General features: G+C 40.6%; 1 protein-coding gene across 2 annotated transcripts in view; it reads right to left on the bottom strand.

Annotated features, from left to right (window-relative positions):
• Window positions 1-573: 573 nt before the first annotated feature.
• LOC111662062 (dedicator of cytokinesis protein 9-like) overlaps window positions 574-25,422 on the bottom strand; it is a 43,405-nt gene continuing 18,556 nt past the window's right edge. The window contains exons 1-5 of one of the 2 annotated variants that reach the window (XM_023415807.2): window positions 12,501-12,781; window positions 9,392-9,508; window positions 4,419-4,508; window positions 1,884-1,966; window positions 574-718 (exon numbers count right to left, since the gene is read on the bottom strand). In XM_023415807.2, coding sequence (XP_023271575.2) covers window positions 589-718; window positions 1,884-1,966; window positions 4,419-4,508; window positions 9,392-9,508; window positions 12,501-12,614 — 534 coding nt within the window. In that variant the 5' untranslated portion in view covers window positions 12,615-12,781 and the 3' untranslated portion in view covers window positions 574-588. Of the gene's footprint in view, window positions 719-1,883; window positions 1,967-4,418; window positions 4,509-9,391; window positions 9,509-12,500; window positions 12,782-25,422 lie in introns of those variants that run through there. The other variant, XM_087176519.1, reaches the window with a different exon arrangement.

Genomic DNA, 25,422 nt, shown 5'->3' with positions numbered 1-25,422 from the left:
TCAGGATCATCATCATCATCATCATGCATCTTGTGCGGCAGCGTGACATTCTAGTATGTTAGATAACATTCATATCAGCCACAGCTTTGTATCCTCTTTGAAACTCCCATCAAATCTGAGAGTCTGTCAGGTGATTAATGAGCGTCCTCGTTGTGCACGCCCACAAGCCATTCCAGAGACAACAAACACTCGTTTAATCTGTGCAAGAATACACACCCACTCTGTCATACATGACTTAGCAGTGGGTGAAAAGATCCAAATGTTGCACTGTGGCCTTGAGAATTTCATTGTGTAGCAAAGACATGGTGCGCCAGAAAATGCGTAATTACACTTAATTCTTTCCATTAAATTCAACTACTAGACACAAAACTGCCTTTCATCTCTTTAACAACCACAGGAAACAGGAAAAGCAAAAGTGATTAATGGAATAAGACACATCTAGCAGCGGGCAGTCTTTTCTGGTTAAGGTTGATATAATCCTGAGTAAAAACACAGTGTAGGAACAGGATAACTCAGTTTTACGTTCTAGCCTTGCAACTAGTTGATTACTGAGTGATTTCTTGGCATCTTGGAGGGTAAAAACTAAAATCAGTAATCGTGCTTCACACTGTTAAAATCTTCTGACAAACAGGTAGGACACAAACTCACCTCATCTTTGTCGACATCCTCATCCACTTCGAATACATGGACAGCCAGTTTATCAGGCCGGGACACTTTGCTGAAAAATATCAGTAATTCACATTAACAGGCATCAACAATGTTAACAAGATCAGAAAACAGCATATAACTTTGCAACAAGGTAATACAGGTTCCCATAGGTGAGGGTAACTAAATACTCTGCTGTGGTTGCATCATATTGATGCACTGACACTTTACTATCTGCATTTTTCAATGTCAGTCTTCCACATTTTTCAAAGAAAATATTATCATCATTAGCCCCAATACATTTATCTAATGGCTGCAGCTACTTTACATATTGGCTCATATAACACGATGAATTCTGTGATGTAAACTACCCCACAGTATGTGCATTAATGCTAATGTAGGGCTTTATTTTGAATGGGGTAAGTTACTTAATCAGTACTGACTGTGATTAATATCCATGGCAGTTCGAGTTAAGCTAACCTGCTCTGATTTGTCTTCAGTCTGCAAATCTTTCGAGCACTTGTGGTCTGAAGTGGTGTGATGGACATTAAGTGTTTTTTTTCCTTGTGTTTTTCTCATTTTTTGGAAGTAATTTTGCAGTCAGAAAAAGGCAGCATCAGGGCAAATGCAAATTCCTTGAGCGGTGAAAAACAGCACTTGACTGCTCATGGAAACATATTAAGGTGTACGCCGCCTGCTGGAAAATGAAAATGTGCCAAAGGTAAGAAACTGTACCACGCGATCCGCGTCACGGTGTATTGTTTTAACTTCCCCGTATTTACTAAAGTAACAGAACATTTGGCAGCAGAAACACCGTCAAGGTCATTTGTCAACTCATATTCTAACATTTTGTCAGTAAAACAGATACTCTTCAGGGAAGAGGCAGGAGCTGATGACACAATCTCTGGACAATGAGGGTGGTTTCCACTCCGGCTGCAGTCGGGAATTATCCAGCGCATCATAAAAAGGAAACACTCTTTTGTTGCAAGGAAATAAGAATCATTTTCCCGCTGTGTTTCCTTTTCCTTGTAATTAAGTCACGGCAGGAAAACAAAAAGGTCAAGCTATGTGTGATTGTGTGTGTACTGTGGTGTTTTAGTTTAAAATCTCTGGCATGCATGTATTATGTAGAGTAGTTGTTATTACTTGCCCGTCATAAGAATGCCTTGGCACGTGACCACATTACCTCTGTGACTATAGAGTACAGTAGTGCTGAGGTTTTGAAGTATAGTACTTACTGTGGAAGCTGTCGAAAGTCTCCAGAATAGTCCTCATACTTGTAGTTGACCACATGCCAGTCAGACTTGTAGGTCTTAATGCACTGAGAAGACACAATGCGAATGAATTACAAACCACTATAACACTGTGTCAAGAGAGTTCAATACACAGAACAGTGGAACTTCAAGGTTGTGTTAAAGTGTTAGTATGCTTGAAATGGACTAATCACGTCTTAAGATGGACGGCAACACTCAAAGGCAGGGTGAAAAGCTGGCATAGTCCTTTAAATCCTTTTTAAATTGTGGGTGTATGTGTGTTTGTGTGGGTACTCCACTGATTTACCATTGTACTCCTACAGACTAACACTGTCAGACTCATGATGGATGGGTTAGAGAAAAATGATCAAAATCGATGCAGCAAAAACCAGATATGTCGTCTTTTTATGTTCCTGTGCAGTTTGACTGTCAACAGAGATTCGGCGTGTTAGGCTGCTAGCTGTAGCACGAGCTTCGCCTCATTCAGAGATGAGGCACAGGTCACAGAGGTCTAGTAAGGTCTGGTTTCTTTCAACTCCACACCCTAAGGTTTGTTCACACTTGTCTTCAGACCCAACCAAACACTCACTCAAGTGACATCTCTTCTGGCAATTTATCAGATTTTGCTCTGTATCTCCCTCTGTGTGCAACCTTTTAATGTACGGAGTAGTGCTCCCAAAGACCAATAAACAGACTCTGAAGTGTAAAATCGGTGGAGTTCCCCTTTATATGTAAGCATCTCTTTTGGTTCTTTCGTTTTCTTTTTTTTAATGAAGCACAATCACAATAAAATATTTGCTTTGAGAAAGAAATGAAAGCCTTTATACAATGAAATCCTTAAGGAAAAAGGAGTGTACTGTATGGTGACCTCAGTCCGTCCACCAACTCAAAGTAGGAGGGAGTGTATCTCTATCTCCCTTTGCTTGGAAAGGAGACATCTGTTCATTGTTAGAGTCAGTGATAGGAGCAGCTCACTGGTATCTATTCAAGAGAAATACATGCCTTTTACAAGAACTGCCCCGACAGGGAGACGAAATGCAACCTGATCAGGAGAGCGATCGGAAACAGAGAGGCTCTCGCTGGGCTAATCTCCACAGCTGTCCTGGTGATGTCACACAACACTTGACCGGGAGCTTTTGTATCTTTATGACTTCAGACGAAGGCTCCCTAAACACTGAACTTTGACCTGGAAGGTGAACCGTCTGCAGCCAGTTGGCGTCGGGCTTAAGAAGACAGTAAGAGCAGTGTGCACGGGCCGGACGGAGAACCACTGCGCTGGTTAGAAGAAAATACATTTCCTCTCATTGTCATAATTCATCATTTTATCAGCACCAACTGGAAAATATTCCCACGGTATTTAAGTTACACTTCTTAGGAATTTCTGCGTCTTTTGAAGAATATTTACAACTTGTTTTGCCTCGACCGCACCGCCCTTTAGATTCTGAATAAACTGACTGAAATGAACTATAGCTGAACCACTGGATAGTGAACATGTCCATGACTCGGCACAGACAGACAAACCAAATCTGACAGAAAATAACCAGGAGTTTGATAAATTTGTGAACTGTGGAAAATAATTGCACTTTATCATTTGGTAGTCTCCTGGCATCAACAGATATTACTGAGGAAATACAGTACAAATAGTCCAGTTGGCTCCAGTAATGAGCCATAATGAGCCCATTTACCATTTATGCAACAGTTTCTACAGGCTACACAAAGTCAGACGGATGCTGTGTTTAGCTGGACACATGAAATAAAGAGGTTTCCTGATCAGCTGTGACGTGCTCTATACCTTACAGCTAATATTAGGCCACAAATTGGGTAATGACTCACATTAGTGTCCCTATTTTGCAATGATGTGCTGACATACTTTCCTTACCACTTCCTAACCTCTTGTTCTAGATTAAGGTCTGCAATTAAATAGCCAGTTGATATTTGTGTACTTAGTTATAATGCTTCAAGTTTCTTACTGTACATAAATGCATTTATGTGTGTTTAGTGTGTCTACTTAAGTGTTAATACCAACCTGCACATTGCCTTGACTTTACAGTTTCTATAGACTAAATAAACTATTAAATGTCGTCATTGCTATTGCTCCTGAATGTTCCAATATTTTCCTTAAATTTATGATGAAGTCAGTCTTTATCTGCTTGTTCCAGTGCAGTATGCCAGACTCATATAGAGGAGAATATTCATATGTCAGCCATCCCTCTTTTAGCTGTGATTGAAATGTAGAAAGTCGGTTTCAAGTCCTAAATTTGATGATTTCAGAAACAATCAAAGTTTTGAATTAATATTGTAAGGTAGTTGTAAAAAGTTTAATACTTAAAAATTCAACTTCTCTGCTTCATCAGGAGTTTTTGGGTGTGGTTGACACTGGTCTGGAATCAGATTTTGATTAAAATGTTGCTTAAAAATAACCAACTTTGGAAGAAAATTGTGTGTTCATGTTGGGACCCCATTACAAAAACGTTGATCAAGAAAACGCTTTTCTTTTCCCCACGCTTTGAATCTGCATACCTCTTGGACAAACAGGCTCTGGGCCCCCCTCTCTGCGTTTTCAGGCACCGTGGGGTACAGTGTTCTCCCTTGCCGCCTCAAAGTTGAAATCTGTAAAACAAAGCAAGACTTTATTCAACAAGAGAAACAGAACGGGGACATTACAACAAACAGACCATAAAACACTGTCAACATAGTAAAAGTGAAATCGAAACAGAATGTAGGAGACATTTCTCAAACTGGACACCTTTTCTCAGTAATACAGTTTGTGGTCTCAGCTGGCCACAGTTGCTCTTGGTGTTCTTTTAAATATTATTCTGTGCTCGGGAACAAACTGAGGGCTTGAAAGAAGCAGTATGTGAGGGAGGCAGGATGCTTGTCCATACTGTTCAGCTCCAGGACCCACAGACACACCCAGAGTCTGGCTCTCTGCCACCGTGCAGGCACTGTGAGAGTAATCAGCGCCTCAGCACCTCTAATGCTGCTTTTAAGCCTATAACTAATGACCAACAGGTTCTGACTGCACTGAAGCCAAATTTCACAGCAGAAACAAAAAAAAATCAGGGCTCTGCAGTTTAAGTAAAAGCCCACAATCGTATCTCTGAAAAACACAATTCAACATAGAAATGGAAAACCCGTTTGACATCGTAGAAAAACAATCAATACATTTCATTTTTACTGATCCACCTCCATCCCTAAAACTTTTCTTGACAAGGTGGCACAGTAATAACATCCACTTTGTGCAATTATGTAACAGGCTGATTGTAGGATCAATAATGTTTAGGTGCTCTTTCATTGTTACCATCAAAGGAGAAATTCACCTCAGTTATAAATGAATTTCCACCTTCACTTTCAGAGTCGTGTTTGAAATACAATATCTCATTTAGATGGGATGTTCAGAAGTGTTCAGAAGGTTTCTTTCATTTAAAGAACAAGAATCAGAGATACAAACAGTGTCTTGTAGACCACAGCAGAAGGGACTTGCCTCACATGGCTGATAGAGAAAGGAGCTGTGGCAAAACATATATCCAAACACTAATAAACTTCATACTCCATTCTTGACATCCATCTGTTACAACTCCTCCGTTAGAGATTCAGTTGTGGTATCTGATGTCTGCTAAAATAGTCTTTTCTTTTCTTTTTTTTTTTTTTTTTTAAAGCAGCTGTGTTGAAAACTAGAGCTCCATTTAAATTTAAAATACTGCAACGAGCAACATCACCATCAGGTCTTGGCAGGGGGATTAAGTCAGACTGTAAAAATAAAGTGCATTTGATCACACATAATCCCTGCGAGCAGGAGTGAAACATAAATACAACCATTAAGTGATCGCGGTTCAGATGACTGAGTTAAAAGGAAACGAGTGAATTCTGGATTTGTGCAAATCAAATGCTGGTCAGCTGTGAGTGTCAGCTGCATTTTCTATGACGCTGAGGGATGCAGACAATACCACGATTACGATTACGTTTTAATGACATGAAAAGTGCCTAGAGCAGAAATATGTTCCATGTTATTAGTTTACTGTCCAGTTCAACACTTCACATAGTCATGTGAAAGCATCACCTTTGTGGAAATAAAATGTTCCCCTTTTATGATAAGATATATAGAACAATACATTGTCAGAGTTAGTTCTAATGATCCCTCCTTTCAACAATAGTTATGTAGCGTAAAACTTTTTTCTCAATTACAGCGCATATGCGTATGCGGTGCATATGCGTTCAAATACTATAAGAAATGGAAGAATCACACAATAATCATGATCACTGAATCAATGCAAAATTGCTGTCATTCTCCTTGCCTCCCTCTTCCTCTCAATAACTTTTTATTTGGTGTTGGACTGAGCGGTGGTCGTGTCAACTAGGACAAATTCCATACCAAGTTTGTATTTGTGAAACCTGAAGTCTCCCCTTCCTCTCTGCTAGCCAGGTTTCCTGCAGGGGAGATGGTAATCTCTGCAATCTAAGCAGGAGAAATAAACAGGCATGGAGGTAAGAGGGAGCCAGGAAGTGGGCAAGAGGAAGCGTTTAATTGGGCTATAAGTCGCCGGGGAGAACCATCGGATTCTCTGGTGAAATAATACCTAAATTAGCAGGGAGTGTGGCTGCCCTCAGCATCTTATTTCCAAAATCACTCTCCTTTCTCAAGGTCACCTGAACTAGACTGATAACACCAAAACCAACAATGTAGTTTATTTTGAGTCAAGCCCACATAAACAGTACTGCTGCTGTAAATACTCTCTCGACTCTCAAATTTGAGTGTAAATGTAGTCCCCGACAAATACACAGTTTACTACTGTTTGACAAATGTTTGCTAAAAAGTACACACGCCCTGATTTTTTTGTAAATTATTTATGCTTTTTTTTCTATAACCATGCCAGCACGGAGCGTGAGGCACAGCTGAGCCTTGCGCTAAATGCTAACATCAGCAATGCTATTATTCTCACAATGACAATGCTAACATGCTTAGGATGGACAGGTATAATATTTATCATGTTAATCATCTTAGTTTAGCATGTTAGCATGCTAACATTTGCTAATGCACATTAAACACAAAGTACAGCTGAGGCTGACGGGAATGTTGTTAGTTTTACAGGTGTTTGGTCATAAATCAAAGAATTTGAGGGATTTGAATGTTTATCTCACAGTAACGTAAGTCTATCAAATAATCGTTGAGGTATTTCAGTTTGGACCAAAGTGGATATTGGGGCTAGGTGCCACAGACAGGGCAGGTAAGTCAGCAAGTATTGAGAGATTCATGGGATTGGCTGACAATAACAAAAATACAGAATAACACCAGCTTTATCCATAAAAGCCACGCAGCATGTGGTATTATTCAAAACCTTTTGGAAACTATGAAGCGGTTCAAGAAAAGGAAAGTGAATACTTTCCTGATCTGTGGTCTTTATGGCAGGGATGGGCCTGGACCGAGAGTTTACCTCAAATTGAGGAGAGGAGGAAATAAGGGCCCCCTCCTGGTAATCCTGGACAAATTTCTCCAGAAACCTTGCACAGAGAGCTCACAGAGATCTGCACAGAACTGTCTTATGCCAACAGCTTTCAGATCAAAAACAGATGGAGATGATATGAGCACTGACTCATAAAAGAACAGTACCAACACATGACTTTTGATGTGTCAGTGGGGCTAAGATAAGGTAGAGCCCTGATAATGGTGTTTACTCAGGAACAGCCAAAAACAGGATTTATATAAAAAAAAAAAAAAATAACACAGACATAGGAGCTCCTTCTGTCTTTTTTGGCCTTGATTTAGCTGTCTATACTTAGCACTGACTCCATGCATACTGAGGTTTATCTGTATGAATACACACTGGCCACTGCACTCCTCTCACTAAAAGCACCAAACACCGAAGGCTCCTTGACACAGAAGCTGATTAAACCCTTGCTTGAACAAGAGTCTGGGGAGGCTGAAACAGATGTTAGGTTCAATCACTGTGCCTCTTGTGTTTTTCGTTTCTCAGTCAGAATCACCTGTCTGCCCCTGACAACGTACTGTTTGTGTGTGTAAAGCTGGTATGTAATGTTCATAGCAGTGGGCTGGCTCACAAGCGTGTGATACAAGAGAAGACAAAGTCAAGGCTGCCCCGCTGTAACTGAGCACCCAGCTGCCGGGCCTTTCAAACTGTAACAACCCCTGACTTCATCCAGAGCCAAACCCAAAGTTTAGAAACTTTTTTTTTTTTTTTTTTTTTTTTTAAATCTTTTTCACCTGTATTCTATGACACTGTTGTCCATTTTTGAAATAAAGAAAACAGATCTGGAAAGGATGTTGCAGATGTTGTGTTTCATGGTTGACCACCATCAAAACCCCTCCTATGTGAAAATTGCAACATTTTGTGTTTACTATCTTGGCACTTTGCTCCCACTAGAGCCGTGGTGGAATATTTATGGAAACCTGAGTGTCCTCAGTGTCTTACATGGAAATTCAATTACAGCTCCTCCACCCATATGACAATGACATGGAGACTTTACATGTTAAGGTTAGGAAGGGACTTGAGAGGAAGCATTGATAAGTGTTTTTTTTGTGAGTATTTTACACTCACGATACAATGAATAGTACCTTTTGTTACAGTATATAAATAATCGAAATCACTCGTTTGTTCCGTTTTACTCTCCAGTGTGTAAACATTCAGATTAAAGATGTTAAAGCCATCATGGTTAGAGAAACAAAGACGTCTCTCACTGCAATAAAAGCCCAGACTCTATAAAACTTCCACTGGACTGTGAGACAGAGTGGCAGGGTCAGATTTGAGGATACGCTGAACGGTACGAACATCTTTCAAAGAGGTGTCATTTCCTGAAAATACCAGTCCAGAGCCAGATTTCCATTTTGGATTTTTCACCCTCGACGTGGAAAGTGTGAGAGAGCGTACGTCCTGTACAATGTGGCTGGAGATAACACTTGGTCTATCACAACATCAGAGACAGAATGAGCCAATTAAACAGATGGCCCCTGACCCCTCTCTCGCTACAGCGTGCAAGGATGTAAACAAAAGGAAAGCCTCTGTGAACGACCCCACCCAGCACTCACAACACTGGCCACGCCTGAGCCAAAGGAAAAGACCGCAAAGGCCAAACAAACACAACAAAGAAAACATGCAAGTGGGTGGGTAAATAATGATGGTAGACAGATAACAATAAATAGTTTGACCTTGTATGGTTATGGAGCACAGTCTGAAAACAGCTTTTAATGGCTTACCATATAGGCAGTTGAACTGTGTAATTTCTACCATTAACGCAAATGATTTAGTGGGAGATTTTTCCCCCAGAAATGCCTCACTCTCCGAAGCACCGGAAATCAAAGTCCTTACACTGGCAGTATTATTACCACTCCCTAACTTTTTCCATAGTTAACACCTTATTCCTCACCAATATAACCCCAGCTACGATACCCAGAGCCACATTTACTCCTGTCAGGTTTTAAAGTGTGTTTCAAGTGTGAATATGACACATTCCGGCAAGCACGAACGTGTGAAACTCACCTCGAAGTCCTCCAGGGGGAACTGCAGCATGTCCCTGAGGACATCGCTGAGGATCTGTGTCTTCCTTTGCACCAGCACATTTTCATATTCCAGCGGCTCGATCACCTTGGGTTTCACCTGGAGAACACGGACGAAGCACTCTGTTACTGCGGTCACTGCTGTAAGCTCGCAAAAGGTTTCCAGTCTAAAAGCAACTAACACGCATCGAAACCTTCAGCTTTTATATGAGGAAAAATAGTTGGCACATTCAAATTCCTTTTTTTCTCCAGTAGAGAGATGGCAAGAAATGAGGTGAGAGAAAGATGAGTAATGACATGCAACAAAGACATCTGAACTGAAGATGTTGCAGTTCACTGTCCACAGTGTTAAGTGTGAGAGTGAAAGAACCCAAAGATCCCGCACACAGTCAGTCTCTACTCACTCTATTACATTCAAGACCTTCATTAAGTATAATTTACTGAATGAGAAATATCACTATTGATATGATAATACTTTAAACATGTTTTATAGGCTTAAAAAAGAAACCTTCCAATCCAGGAAGACATCATAACTAGCAAACTACTGTCCGATATACTCACTAGTGGAGCATAGTATGAACAGTGAAAATGAAGCCAACACTCAATAAGAGCAAAAAATCAGAGGTTTAAGCGATGTCAGTGCTACGATGACATCTGATGTCTGAGCGCAGCATCCAATACACTATACTGGTAATTCAAGTTGTAAGCACATAAAGAAAGAATTTCCTCACTCTCACATGCTATTATCATCAGATGCAATTGCTTACAAGGTTCTTAGATGATTCAACAGGTTGAAGCAGATACCCATGCAGAGGAACAGTGATTGTGTAGTGCATATAGAGATGACTCTAGACTGAGCTTAAATGATGCATCTGTGCTGAGCTATACTAAAATTATCTGCGTGTCAAGGAAAGAAGGAAACACTCACACTCCACTTCAATTACAGGCATTACATACAAAAACAATCCTCTGCAGTATAAAACAAAGCTCCATCATCCTCTTTTGCTCTCAGTGTACTTAACAAGAATCCACAGTCAGATAGAGAATAGTTTGAGCTTGCAAATGTTATGTTGTTTTGTAGCTGACTCTCAAGAGCTACAGATGTGGCTATACTATCAAAAGGTGATTACAGATTTATGGTACATCATGTCAAAGTGTCTGCGTAATGTTACAGTATTAACCCACTAAACTCCTCGAGGTTAGATTGAGCTTGTGAGCTCTAAAGATACAGTGGCCATGAGCTGGAAAATAAGCTGTCAACACTTGTAGCTGACAGCGGACGGGGGGGTAAAATGTAACAGCCAGGGAGTCAGCAAAGTTGAAAATGAACAGTGATACATCGGCAGAGTTGAGGGCTGAGCGACAGCACGGCTCACATCTGGGACCGATAATACTAGCATGATCTCAGAGGGAGCGTCATGGATATTGACCTGCTTAAATACATGTTTCTGGCAAAGCCTTTGTTAATAACAGAGCACCAGCTCACGTTGAGGACAGAGGGCGCAGGAGTTTCTTTCAGTTTCAAGGACAAGGAAGGGGACAGCAGAGCGGAGATGGTGCCACCATGTCTACCAGCTGATGCAGGTTGTGACTTTATCAGTCAACCATTTTTTCACAGCTTCATCTGGACAAAACACATATGTAGTTACACTTGAATGCAGTGTCACTTCAGAGGACTATTTCCCCTCTACCATGGGAGAGAAAATGTAGAGAGATTATTGCAGGCACGACAAGTAAATCAGGAAGGAATTAACGACGTCGACGGGTGTGTTTGTGTATATGTCTATGTCTTGCTCAATCAAACGCCTAAAATCTCTACATCTCTATACGCAGCCAGATATCCTGTACAAGACACTGAGACTTTCAGAACATCAGGTACACACAGCTGCTTTGTCATCCAGGAAAGCAAAGAAAAACTGACAGTGACGCAGATAAACCAGGGGAATTACCAAACACCTTCTGCAAGTGAGAGTGAGTTTGGGTCAGAGGAGCCTTGGGATGTTCAACTCCCTCACAGAAAAACAAAGGGAGAGAGTCTTGCGTTTTGTCGTCCCACCAAAAAAGAAAAAAGAAACCATCCTACCCAAATACCTGGTGAAGCTGAAGCTGCATTTAAAACCCCTGCAATGGAATTGCCCCAACAATTCTGAATTTCAAATAACGCAGCTGCCGAAAGATTTGACCCCATTATAGGGATCGTGCCCTCTTCTCACCAATGATGGATTCTGTTGTTGCTGACTATTGTTTCCCTCCAAACCCCTCTGGGCTCTTCCACATTGCTTTGTCAGTGGCTCAAGGTGGTCAACCACACAGTACACTCAGCACTGAGCAAGAAAATAAATGAGCATTTATAAGCAAGAGCTGTGTCATTCTCTGAGCCCACAGTGCTCCAGTTGAGAACTTTGAATGCAGTTTAAAAATAAAATGCAACCAGAACAATGAGAGCTCGATGTTCCACATCTGTATCGTTAAGTTCCAGTCACCCCTGGAAAGAGCATAAAACGGATATGTATGAAGCCATCTCCTCCACTCCCTCTCCACAGCAACCTAGCAGCTGTTTCGCCCCAGCTCCCACTCCTCCCATCACTGCACCCTCTGACAGCCTGAAACAATGGTGCTGTGTAGTGCCTCCCTGCTCACTGATACATCAAATCTTTTGCTGCTGACTGTTAAGATGGCTCGGTAGAGTCCCAACCGCTTGACACCTTCCTCGCAAAGCACTAAATGATCACTGACTTCAGGGTTGACTTTTGAGCCAATTAAAATATTTTACAAGCCAAGGCGATCTCTAAGAATAAACCTGAGGAAATAGTGTGCTGCTTCCCAAGTGCTGGCAAAGTTCAACATTCCTCTATGCTTTTTGCAAAGGTTGCAGATTTTGAATGTGAGCTGGCAACGTTGCGTACAGTGAAAGAGACGACAAAACACCTGACACCTGCCTCGGGACTTTGTGACTGTAGTTAACATTTACAGCACTGCACACTGTAAGATGGACTTGTACATCAGAACAGCTTTGACAAGCCAATGCAGATTTTTCAACAAGTCTTACACATCCATACTATATGTGTATATTAAGTCCTTGAATGACTTACCACCACCTGTGGCACCGTGTCTACCTCAGCCTCAGCTGCAGCCAAGCTCTTGTACTGCTGCGGACTCTCAATGACCAGCTCCTTCTTTGGAGCTTTACTCGCCCTTCCTTGCATTGTCAACAGCTGTGGTAAAATATCTCCGAGCTAGATCCCAAAGAGAAGCGGTCAGCCAGCATGTCCGATAGAGAAAAATCCTTTGCGCTGGATAAAGTTTGGGAAGTTTCTCCCTCTCTCAGGCTCACGCTCACTCTCACCCTCCCTCCTCAGACTGCTCTGACTGAAAGCAGAGGACTCACACCCAGGCTGAGAAGGTGGCCCCTCCTACACTCAGCTGTGCTGCCTGGGGGAGTTAAACACCCATTCACTCACTCACACACACACACACACACACACACACACACACACACAGACCCCACACTATCCACCTGCACAGTGACACAGGCTTGACAAAGGCAAACAAAAGATACACATTCCTCAAGTATTACAGCCTGGTCAGGGACTGTCCACACCTTGTGCGGGGCAGCTGAAATAAGAGATGGCTTAAATTTCATCAACAGCAACAAACTGGGAGAGAAGGAGAGAATGAGACAACAACGAAGAGGTACTTCAGTTACATGCGTGCAGCTATAATCAGAGAAATCAGCCAAGCATCTGCAGAATCCATACAGCATGAGGGCTCTACTCGCGACTTCCACGTAAACCTTACAGATAAGAGGCCAGACTGAGCTCATCAGATTGTGGCCTGCACGTCAGAAACAAAACAGATAAATCTTGACCCACATTAACTGTAAGGACAAAGACTGAAGAGAACAGATCATTCACTCTGTCTCAATAGTCACAAACTGTGGCAACAATGAATCACCAAAGTTTTTATTGCTGGCCTGCTCACACTAAATCAACGCAGCTGAGATAGAGACTGTTGGTCATCACAGAATTGAGATTTGGCCCTGCTTCTGTCTCGCTGCTTGTTGATGCAACTGCTTGAAGGGCATTCCAACATGACGCAGCCCCAGTCAACCCACCTAGGAGTGGACCCGACCTACAGATTCCTCAGTGGGCCACAGCAGGGGAGGATGTTATTTTTTCACGCCTGCTTCTGAGCTTAAGGCGAGGGGGAGGGCAGCTGCTCCCCTCCCACTGTCACATGCCCCCATGGGCCCCACACAAGGATTGGCAATCGATATGATATTGATAAGAATATTTTCTCAAATCAAAATATATCTGAATGAAGCTAATTACGCAGAATCACATATGAAATAATCAAATGGACGTTGGTTGGAATCATTACTTTGAACAGCAGGATTTGCTAAAATGTTAACAATATATGATTGTGTAATCAATCACAATACAGATCCAGTGAAAGTCAAACCTTAATACAGAATTATTTTGATTAAAGATTTGAGTTGATTATTAGATTATTCAGTCGACACAAAAATAATCAGCAGCTATTTTGATAATCAAAACATTGTTACTTATTTTGTAGGAATAGTGGAAAACCCAAAACACTGTCTGGTTTCTGCTTTTCAAAGGTGACGATTTGCTATTTATTTTTGACATATATAAGTGAATATTTTTGAGTGCACTGGTAAAGTGTATTTGGAATTATGATGAATATTTCATAAACTAATTAAGCTGATAAATAAAACAGACAAACAGCAGATGCATCAATAATGATAATATCTGTCAGTTGCAGCCCTAATTACAGTCCGCCCTTAGTCCAACATATTTACACAACCTCAACCAGCCCTCCCTGCTCTCAAGGCAAAACCTAAGCACCCCCACTTCTTCTCAAATTCCACCTACCACAGTTGACTTGTTACAGAACACAGTAGCCTCTGGCTATGTGAAATATTTAAATACTTGCTTTCGATTTTGGCCTCAATCTGGACGATATGCACAGTTTAGCAGTAAAGGGTCAAATTTCATTGGCCTCTGAGACTCTCTGCTATCAGTCACTTTAAGTACATCAGTACAACAGATCGAATAATCCAAGTGTTGTTGACCTTATTATTTCTGGCACAGCTTCATAGTATAGAATTATAGTTCTGACACGCTTTGGACAGAGTGTGCAAAAATTAGTTGGTTGGTTTATAATAACTACTTGTTTGCCATTGTATCTGAAGACCGATGAGACGATCGATATCAGTTAAGTCTGTGCTACACAGTGAAGTCTGGGATGACATTCAATAGAGGTCGCCAGCTTAAACCCACCCTCAGATGTTGTGTTTGTATGGTAAATGCTAGGCTACTAGGACACTCCCAAAGTTTCACCTTATTTTAACCTGAAGCCAACCACTGAGAGCAGTGCTATAGGAATAACTATATTCAGAAGGGAAACATACTTTGACAGATGGACCAGGTCACCTCTGTCGGGCGCATCATAGAGCCGCATTCTGACAGCTTAATAAAAGCTGAAAGAGCAGGTCTTTGTGAAGGACTTGGTATGAACTGCCCCCTGGCATAGACCTACATCAGCATACCTTTATACACGCAGGGACTGTCTATGTGTGTTTAAGAGATATTAGCTAATCCCTTGCATCAGGTGAAAGTATGAGTCATCATACATTTCCTGTCTCATATAACTGTGTGCTTTTCAGTCAACTTCAAGTAAATCTTGGAAGCAAATGCTTTCCAGAAAACCAAAGAACTTAGCAAGATAATGAAACATGCATGAAGGATTACATTATTTCAACTTTTCTATTATATTTCAGTCGATGTTTAACATAACCACTACAGATGCTGACTGCAGATAATGCAGTGTACTCCCTCCTACCTAACCACAATTCTGGGGAGAGTTTTATCAGATATTTTTGCAAAACACATGCATGTTTACCTTATGACGATCCCGGATGCTATGGTTAAACACTGTTTCATTGATCCACAGTTTAATCCATGGAGTCATTTTGCATTCTGACTCTGCAGGAACAACTGTAGACACTATTGTTCAATAGAAAAATGTAATTTTAGTGGCATATCCACTCAGCTACATTAAAGCATAGAAGGCACAATGATAACCCACTAGTGTCATTGGACATTTCCTGTAATGTAGTTAATTGTGCATAGAGAGTAATGGCACATTACAAGTACTAGAAGCTTGACTTTGATCTCTGAGTTTGTTCCAAGCTGGACTTCCTCTCCCAGACATCTGCGCAATAAGAGATAACTTCAGATGGACTTCCTCTCTACACAGCAACCCTGGTACTCTTTTCCCAAGCGGCTGACAACTACACATTAGTGTGGCACAGTGCTCACATTTTTTGGCTTGGTGCTTCAAATCAAATTCAGACCTTGCAACGTCATGCAGATCGCTTCATGGAAACCAATACAAATGTATTTCTTTGGTGCCAGCTGGCACTTTGGTCCAAGCAGGAAGGCCAACGGAGCCCTTTTTAGTGGCAGAACAAACACTTGTGTTAAGCAACAACTAGTTTTAGTTGCCAGCAGCAGACCAACAGGATGTTTTGGAAGAAGTGTATTCTGGTCAAATGTGGTTTAATATGGCCCCTACTCCCTTAGCACAACTGAATAGGTAGTACATATGTACAAAATGAAGATGTTTCCTCAATGACTACACACTGCAGTGCTGTGCATGTGGTTCTAAGAGAAGTACACATGGGTAAAAAACAACTTAGCCTTTAAGATTGAATTGCCATTTAATTTCACTTCATTCATAAGAATTGCTCAACAAATCAGAGATGTGGGCAGTGAGCCAGATGTTTGCAACTAGTGTAATGCAACCAGGCAAAATGACATTTCTTGAGATATAATTCATTCAAATGTTTCGCTGTTGTCCTCTGTAGCCATTTAAGAGTTTTATTGGCTTTAATTTTGTGTCATCACAGACTCATTTCAGTACAATACTAAGGGGAGGCAATAACAAGGGAATCCATTTAGATTTTCTATCATATCCTCTTGCACAAGAGTCAAACAATATAATTCATTTATACAAAGTACATAATATAAATTGCATTTAATTAAAATGTGGGTGCATGGTCAAATTCTGCTCCTTTAACTTCTCCACCCCAAATGATATGAGACCTGATGCAATGCTGACCAAATATACAATGGTAGTGGCATTTGTCAAAACTGTTTAGTATATTGCTCTATCAAATGTATCGAGTACACAACAGTACTGTTGTGAATAGTTGTTCAGTTTGAGGAGGGAGTGGAGGATTCATTGCCCATTTTCCCTCCCCATTTAATTTTGTTTGTTGTTGTTGCTGTCGTTGTGTAACTATTAATGCGTTGATTTTCAATAAAATCAATAAAAATGCCATCGTTAAAAAAAAACAACTATCTATCAAGTCTGGACAAGACTACAGCTAGACTTCTAAGTTACATAACAAGGGCTTGATGCAATCACTGGGTCTTCCTAGCATGGGCCAAAGCAAAACAGGGTGTAACCTGGAATGGAACAAAAACACGGCCCTCCCGTCGCCACCCTGTAGCAGCACTAGGACCCACCACCCTGCAGCCTGATTTTAGTCCATTCCCCAGAGAGTTTTGAGAATGAGATTTTAACATGGAGGTAATAATGACACCATGCAATGTCTACACTCCCTGTTAATAACATAACGATAGTAGGATGTGAGATACAATGGCATCAAAAATAACAGGATGTAATCATGGGGCAGAGACAGTCATCTGACGTAGAAAATAAAAAAGGAATGCACTCGGTAATAAAATTTGAATCTATCATTGTTACAATACTAAATGCTATTACAGATCAAGAGCAAAACTTTAAGTTACCTTTATCAATAAATACAAGCCTGAAATGAAACTAACAGAATCGAATATGAAAAATGCCACCCTGGAATCTGTGGGAAAATCAAGCTGCTGTTTTCCAGAGTGTCTTTTAAGAACATGAGCCTGAGTGCTGGAGATAATGGTCCTGTGTATCAGTCAGCAAGTGAGCAGCACACACACAGTCACACACACAAATGCATAAACACATCAATACTGTGACGTCTGAACCCCTTAGAGCAACTTCTGGATGCTCGAACGTCTCAAAAGTAGGGAGCAATCACCAGGAAAAACAACCCTGTAGCTGAACAAAGTGTCCTGTTGTTTTATTGTAAATCCATTAGGCCAAGACATGAAAGCTGTAAGAAGGGTGATCGTATTAGTCGTCTAATGTCCTCAGGGATGTGAGAGTCAACATGGTGTGTAATGCTAGCTGTTTGTCAAGTGTTCAACCTTAAAAGAAATGCCAAAGAGAAAATATTGGCATAGCAAACTAAATGTTCATGCAGAGTTGTGTATGATATGAGGGTAATTTATGGAGGCCAAAAACTGACTCATTCATCAACAAATTAATTAATTAATTAATTAGATAGTTAACAGTAAATAAATAGATATTCTTCAAATATGTCATGTAATAAATAAAAGGAATAATGTGAATAATAAATACATGGATAAATAAAAAAGAGTATTAAAGTAATAAATTATAGAATATACACTGGATATATAAATCAATACTGAAAAAAATAAAGAAATAAATAGGTATAAATGTAAAAAAACCTACGTGATTTATTTAGTCTTTTCTTAATTCATAGAATAGTCTCTTCTTTATCTCCAAATTGAGTGATGTTATGAGAATAGGCTCACTGGTAATCACAACAATTTCACAAAGCCACACATGCTTAAAATGAAACATCCTAATCAAAGAGCATATTAATCATGCATCTACTAAATGGATTGAATCTCTAAATAGTTTCTGTTTGATGACATGCAGGCTTGGTTTGGTGCTTCATCAACTCCCCAACAACCCCAAACACAGGAAAACAGACTCATTAGGCACAGTTCATTGGAAGCAAAAGCATCACAGGTCTAAGTTAGAAACATTACTCCCAAAACATCATTGGATGAAAGATGCCTTAATCTTTGAGCGAGCTTAATGAATCACTTTCTCTGTCTTTCCTTGTAACAATATTCCTCTGATAGAAGCAGCCAACACTTCAGCTCTCTGTTACAGCATTACTGCTGGTCTCAAACATTTAAAAAAAAAATAAAGGAAGGAAGCTGAACCTTTCTGAAAGCAATTAATGGTGACATATCAACACTGAAAGGTATTTGGCTGAGTGAGTGAGTGATAAAGTTACACCATTGGTCGGTCAGCCAAATGTTGGACTTTTCCTATTGGCTATTGCTCTTTCAAAAATTATTTAGTGCTATTATGTCATCAGGGGGCATTTACAGCAGGACCACAACGGTTTTCAATGACCTTATTTTTCTTTATTTGAGGCAGACTTGAATTAAAGACAGGTCTTTATTTCTAATTCCTTCTGATATGTATAATTGGTCATACCTGTATTTTATTGCTTTGCCTCATTTTGATCCGCTCCTGTTTGCCCTGTTAAAGTTACTGCATTGCACATTTATACAAACTAATACAAATTAATATTGACGTTTATAAATAAGTGTTTTGGCACACCTCGCCGAGTGGTGCTATCCATGGCACTGAAAGGGGAATTTAATTTTCGCATGTTAAATTAGCACTTAACCTTCTGTTTTGTTTTGTATGATCGCGTCTCCCATATTCTCCATATGGGGAAAGGACAAGGCACATGGTCCGACTGGGAAACAAATTTTGTCCTGGATTTATGACTGATACGATTTTTTCACAAATAGCAACCTTTGCACACCACACAGTCCATCCATATTCTAGGTTTAACTAGTCTGCTAGCTTTGCTAGCTTGTCTTTTCTTTCACAAGAAAGAAACATGACACTGTTGAATTAGAACAGCTTATACATTGCTGTATTATCTCAAATCAGTGACTTTTATATTTAAAGGCAGATCACCTCTTGAGGAGAATGAGATGTGAGTTTCCAGAGGAAGGAAAAGGCCGAGCTGTTGTAATCAGTGAGTGAAATAACAGAGCACTAAAACAACCAATGACGGCCATTTAATTGCTTACTCCATGCCTTCAGAGTACAGATCAGCCTCCCACAGGCAGCTTTGTCTGTGATTGTGTGCATGTAAGTGAATGTGTGCTTAGCCTTTAACACCATTCTATTTTAATTTCCCAGAAATAATGACCTGTGCAATCAGAAGGAATTAAAGGGGCGAACATAATGGTTTATGTCTTTTTAGAACCAAGCCCAATGGATTAAAAAGGTGCAAATTGAGATGAAAACCAAAAGAGAGAACTATTTCACCCCTTAGCGGCACATTCACTGACACAAAGATAAGGTTGGTGTCCACAAACCAACTATATTATTCATTGACATGTTTAGTTATATTTTCAAGTTATCCGATAACCCATACACTTTGACTACACTGACTAAAAATGTGTCAAGCAAATCACATCCCCTGCACACATTTAACAATTGATTTGTAAGACTGCTAAATGCTGACAGAGGATTAATTGACCCTGTCTGGATGATAAGACCATCCCTGAGCCAAGAGAAGAAACCATGCCCTTGACCTAATTCCCTGCTCTCGGCCTGGGCCACTGTCACTCAGCTCTCTGCTGTGAATCTGATGAACCAGCGACGGGAAGGCGACATCACACACACACAGTAGTGAGTAAACACAAACAAGAAGGGCAAGACAAGCTGGTACGGAGCAGCAGAAGCCCTGCCAAGCCCGCCGGTTCACAGATGAAGAGTGGTGATTGATTTCCAGCAGACACAGAGCTCACTGTCCCCCCCACCCCCTCATCTCCCCCATCCCTGTCCACAGAGGCTTTAACCCATGCAGTGCTTAGCGAGAGGCAAGATCCAGCCCTCCTACTGCCCTACATTTTATACTGCTAACGCTCATGGATAAATATTCACAAGGCTGACGTAAGGAAGAGGATAATTGTTATTGCTGTCATTACTGCTGTTGGATTTGGATTGGATTTATGAAATGTAAAAGGCAGTAGTAACAGAGTCAGCAAAAGGAAACTCCACCAGCAGTAGTAGCTTTGTTTCAAAATGGGGTTGTGTCCTTGACAGAGGAAGGGTTAGCACTCAGTGAACCTGCACATACATATTCTACTATTACAACTATCTGAATCATTTATCAAATCCATATGCTGCATTTTCCACCTCTTGAGAGAAGAAACCGTGGAAGGAAAGCAGCATCAACAATTTGCTTTGCAAACATTTTTGATTATATGCCCCACTCGGGACAATATAGGTGCATGTTTTAGACATTTAAAACAGGACTCCATACACAGCATGTGCTGTATATGCTAGTGCTAAAACAAAAGTAATCCTCGTTGGTCAGCAGAAAATGAATCCACAACCATTTAGATTGTTCATTTATGAGGCAAAAATGACAAAAAAATTGCAGCCTCTAGCTTCTCATATAAGAGAATTTGCTGCTTTTCTTTTTTCCAATTCGTTATAACCTTAAAATACCGCCATAACTACTTACAGCTTAAAGCAGTATTATGAGATGGGAGAGGGATGAGAACTCTGAAAGCTGCCTTAACACCAAAGGTTTCTCACTGAGCTACTGTTTTTTAGGGCTGAAACAATTGATTGATTCATTGATTTGTTTTTTGACAGAATTAATTGTCAACAATTATGATAATTGATTGTTAGAGTAATTTATTAGGGCAAAATGCAAAACATTCACTGCTTTGCAAACTATCAGAATTTATTACTTTTCTTCTGTTTTGTAAGGGAACCAAACATCTTTTTTTTTTCAGACTGTTGGTCTGACTGCTGGTCTCTGAGTACTTGTGAAGTTTTTATTTTCATTCTTATTTTTTTTACTATTTTCTGATATGTTATAGACAAAATTATGAATCAATTTTAAACAAAGATAATAGAATAATCAATAATGAAAATAATCTTTCATTTAAGCTCTAATATATACTGTATGAATAAATATATATAATTTTTTCCATTTGAATAAAATGAACAGGACAATACCATACATATTTTGTCAGCACACACACACACCTTAAGTACTCTCGGTGTTGGCAATGCACGCGACTCTCTCCGACTCAGCGCTCGCTCAGCCTCAGATGGCCCAATGGGCTCAGCTGCTCCCTTACAGATGTAGCCACTACAGTTCCTCTCTAACACAGTACGCAGCCCATCAAACACAACCGTGCTGGTGGTGCACCCCATTCCTCCAGGTCCAAACAGGCATCAGTCAGGAGAGCCTGCCAGTGACCCAGTTTCCTCGATTGTCCCCTGTTCCTCTCTGGTCCATGATTTAACTCTGACCCGCAAATCCACAGCTCCTGACCCAGGGAAGGAGCGCTGGTGTCCCGGCTAAAAGATCCAGAGAGGAGAGCCAAGGAGGACGGCTGGAGTGTGAATTTATTCACACACAGAAAAAGAGTCTCACGGTAATTCCTGGCTGCCCCAGTCTGTGCTTGTAGGAATACCTCAGTCAGCAGACGAGATACAGTGAGTGAGTGAGGTAGAGCAGAGAACAAGGGATAGGGGGGATGAAGGATGCTGTGTGAGCTCTGCTGCAGCTTCAACCAATACTGAGCTTCCGTGCAACGCAGGCTTGTATGTGCATCTGTCTCACTTACTCACTCACTTGCTCCTCTGAGCCCCTATGTGCATACGTGATTCCAAATTCTACCGTATCTTTATGCTTTTTCATTCCCACATTGGCATACTGTGGCTTTTACTAGACAAGAAATGAATTAACCTCTTTTATTTTAACTTCCCAAAATGAGACTCCTCTAGGGAGCCGGATGAATAATTGTGAAATAAATGGGTTACACTAAATGGCGTCTTATATCCAGAGGGAGAGTTTGATTCCATGGTCAGGCAAACAGCAATATGGCTGAATGCTTATTTAGTTCAGTTGAGAAACCAGGGGGCCAATGGCAGAACAAGTGGATGAATCACACTGAATAGATGGCATGTAATATCCAGCAGTCAGCAGCCTGTGTTGTAATAAAAAATATGGCATGAACAGAAACATCTGCTAAGAAAGTGCAATAATTCTTCACCAAACAAATTAAATATTCAAAAGAGGTACCACACATTTACTAAAATAAAATTCAATGTCCAAATCTCATGAAAAACCCAGTGACCTGACCTCAAGCCTCAAAGAAATCTCTGTTTACAAAACATACCAAGGACATGGGAGGATTTCAACCTTTTAGGCCAAGACATCAAATAAGGGTTTTTTTTTCTATAAAAGATTAGCTGCTGCTTGATCACATGCTGGCTGCTCTGCCAAGTACACAGATATATTGGGAGTGGAACGACAAAATTTGATCACATACAGGCTTTTTGAAATGCCAGGGAATGATTCACCCGCTACCATGGCCTTTGGTTAAAATGTCTCTGGACTATGAACAGGAAGACAAACGATAAAAAGCAGAAAAACATTAAATGTCTTGAAAAACAACTGGGAAAAAACAAAAAAAAAAAAACAAAGAAAGTTCCTGCATCTACAGTTTGCTGCTCCTACATTTGCAAAGACGGACACTTTCATTTTCACAATCCTTCTCATTAGCCCAGTACTTAAATCCTCCTGTGGTTCAAAACTGATCAACACAGATGGACATATGCTATCTGACTTCTGCCGTTGCTCATGTTCCACATCCTGATTATGAGGAAAAGGAGAGGGGACGAGGAAACAGAGCCGTGTTCATTTTGGTTTATTTATCACTGTCTCTTCCCTTCCTGCAGCTGCAACTCTCACACTCAAAGACCCGTAAAGACCTCTGAGGGACTTGTCAAAAAAAAAAAAAAAAAATCATTCTTGTCACATTGGCACACACAAGATCTTGCTACTGAAATACAGTAAGTCCCCCTTTGCAGCAGCTGTGCTTACTTTCATAATGCTTGATCCTGTAACAAAAGCAAGCTGGCGTCTGTCTGAGAACTTCCTTTTAGAGATAGACCATCCGAGAAACCTTTCATTGTGTCGTATTAACAGGTAAAACACACATGCATGGTTGCAGGTAAACACAATACAACACACATGTACACGTCTGGGAGAAAGTGAAGTGCTCCCTTACATCATGATGGTGCACTAAGCCATAAATGCTTGCACGCATTCCTGCTTGCCGTTGTGTTAATATTTCAGCAGTGCTTGACACACTGAACTACATTCGAGTGTACGATGAGATGAGCTGCGGAGGGGAAGCAGCTGAGCCCGTAGATGAGGAGATTCAGTCAGAGAGAGGGAGACAGAGGGAGAGAGAGACTGAGGGAAAGCAGGGACAAGACTCTGATTACACCCATCGATCTGTTGGGAAATACATCTCGTCTTTTGCTTTATCCTCTTTCTCACACCTCTGATCCACTCTCCATCCCTCCGTTGCTAAAAAACAGGGATTTTAGGCTTACTATATAGAATAACAAGAAGCAATCTGGTGTAAAACTGGTAAAACTGCAAAGTCATAAATCCACTTTTTGAGGCTATGTAGGCCAGCAGTGACACAGATTTCCTTTAACTTGTGCTCCTTTTCTTTTGGGTCTTTAAGTGCAGTTTAAGCTTTTACCATGAGGCTGTGTGAACCCAAATGTTTACGTTATACTTAGTTTGAGAAATATGGATTAAAAAAAATAAAAATTAATTAATTAATTACAAAATTCATATTGATACAACTGTGGCAGCTGTATTCTTTCCTATTATTCCTGAGTAGAAAATACCCTTTCCTATGATAGAAATTCACAGAGGTCAAATACCAAAAACAAAAATGTGTTTGTCCTCTCAAGAAACTTTATTAACAGCTGTCAATTATTCCTGCCGGTTATTACTAAATGAGTACCAACATAAACACGAGTATAACAAAATGGATAATGATGCATGACTACAAGCAGACATTGTTTGACGTGTCACAGCTGGTGATCGTAAATCTTTTGCCCCAAGGACACAAATTCTTCTTGTGCATGTAAAGACATGTCTGCAACAATGTAAAGAGGCTGCTGTGAGGGCACTGTATGGAATTTCTTGAAAAAATGATGCAGGTAATTTAAACACAAAAAAAAAACTTGTGATTATATGTATATTTAAAATATTGCCTTCATTTTATAGAAACAGACAAGACAAGAAACATCTACAAAGAGGGAATACGACATTACAAATCTCCTGCTTGAGTCAAACCGCGGACGTGTTGTTGTGCTGTACGCACTTTACTACTAAACCAGAACAACTCCAAAACAGGTGACTTGTTACGTGCATGTATTCCATTTAAACATTACGCTTATATCAAACAAGCATTGCAGGAAAAATAGTCGAAACCAGACCAGGTGGTCAAACACAACACAAACTGTTACAGTGTCTAGAGGAATGTACACAAGCAGCTACAGCTGGTTATCTGCATTGTGAGGAGACTTGTCCATTACTAGCCAATCACAAGGTCCCAGGATCAGTGGGTGGCTGCTACTAAAACGCTAACATATTGCAGTGGCATGAGGCAGGTCTGCAACACGTCTGCCATATCTGTTTACTATGTAACCAGCACATCCCAGGTTTAAATCCAGCTCTTTCACTCCCATATTTCCTGTTACTCTCAATGTAAACCCTGATGGAAAAAAAAGGGCACAGTGCCAACAGGGAGTTTGAATAGATGCCCCCACGTTTGCTTGACCGATGAGTTTTAGCATTTACTCTACCGGTGATACATTTTTAAGGTCAGAGAGGGGATTGCTGAATCATTAACTGTATCAGTGTTTCTTTTTTCTACCGCCCTTGTGTCTCACAGTCTGCAGCGAGTCTCCACATAACAAATGCTGCTAGAAAAGTAAAAATATCTTTTACATTAGAAATAGTTTCTCCATTTGACTGTGACACACACTGCCTGCCTTGGTATAATATATGTTAGTGCCTGACATGGACCATATTCCAGCGCCTCTGCTCAGCTTGAGGACATCTATTCTGTGCATGTCTGGAGCTGACAAATGAAGTGGCACTGTAGCCTCCAGCAGTACACAGTTGGACTGTGTCAGCCATGCTAAATGTTGAATTGGCGCTCCAGGCAAGGCAATGCTGAGAATGGT

The sequence above is a fragment of the Seriola lalandi genome, unplaced genomic scaffold, assembly GCF_002814215.2.
Source record: "Seriola lalandi dorsalis isolate HSWRI2012SDOR001 ecotype SW California unplaced genomic scaffold, Sedor1 jcf7180002054559, whole genome shotgun sequence".
NCBI lineage: Eukaryota > Metazoa > Chordata > Actinopteri > Carangiformes > Carangidae > Seriola > Seriola lalandi.
Note: the sequence above shows the minus strand (reverse complement) of the source record. Positions and strands in the feature narration are given on the sequence as shown.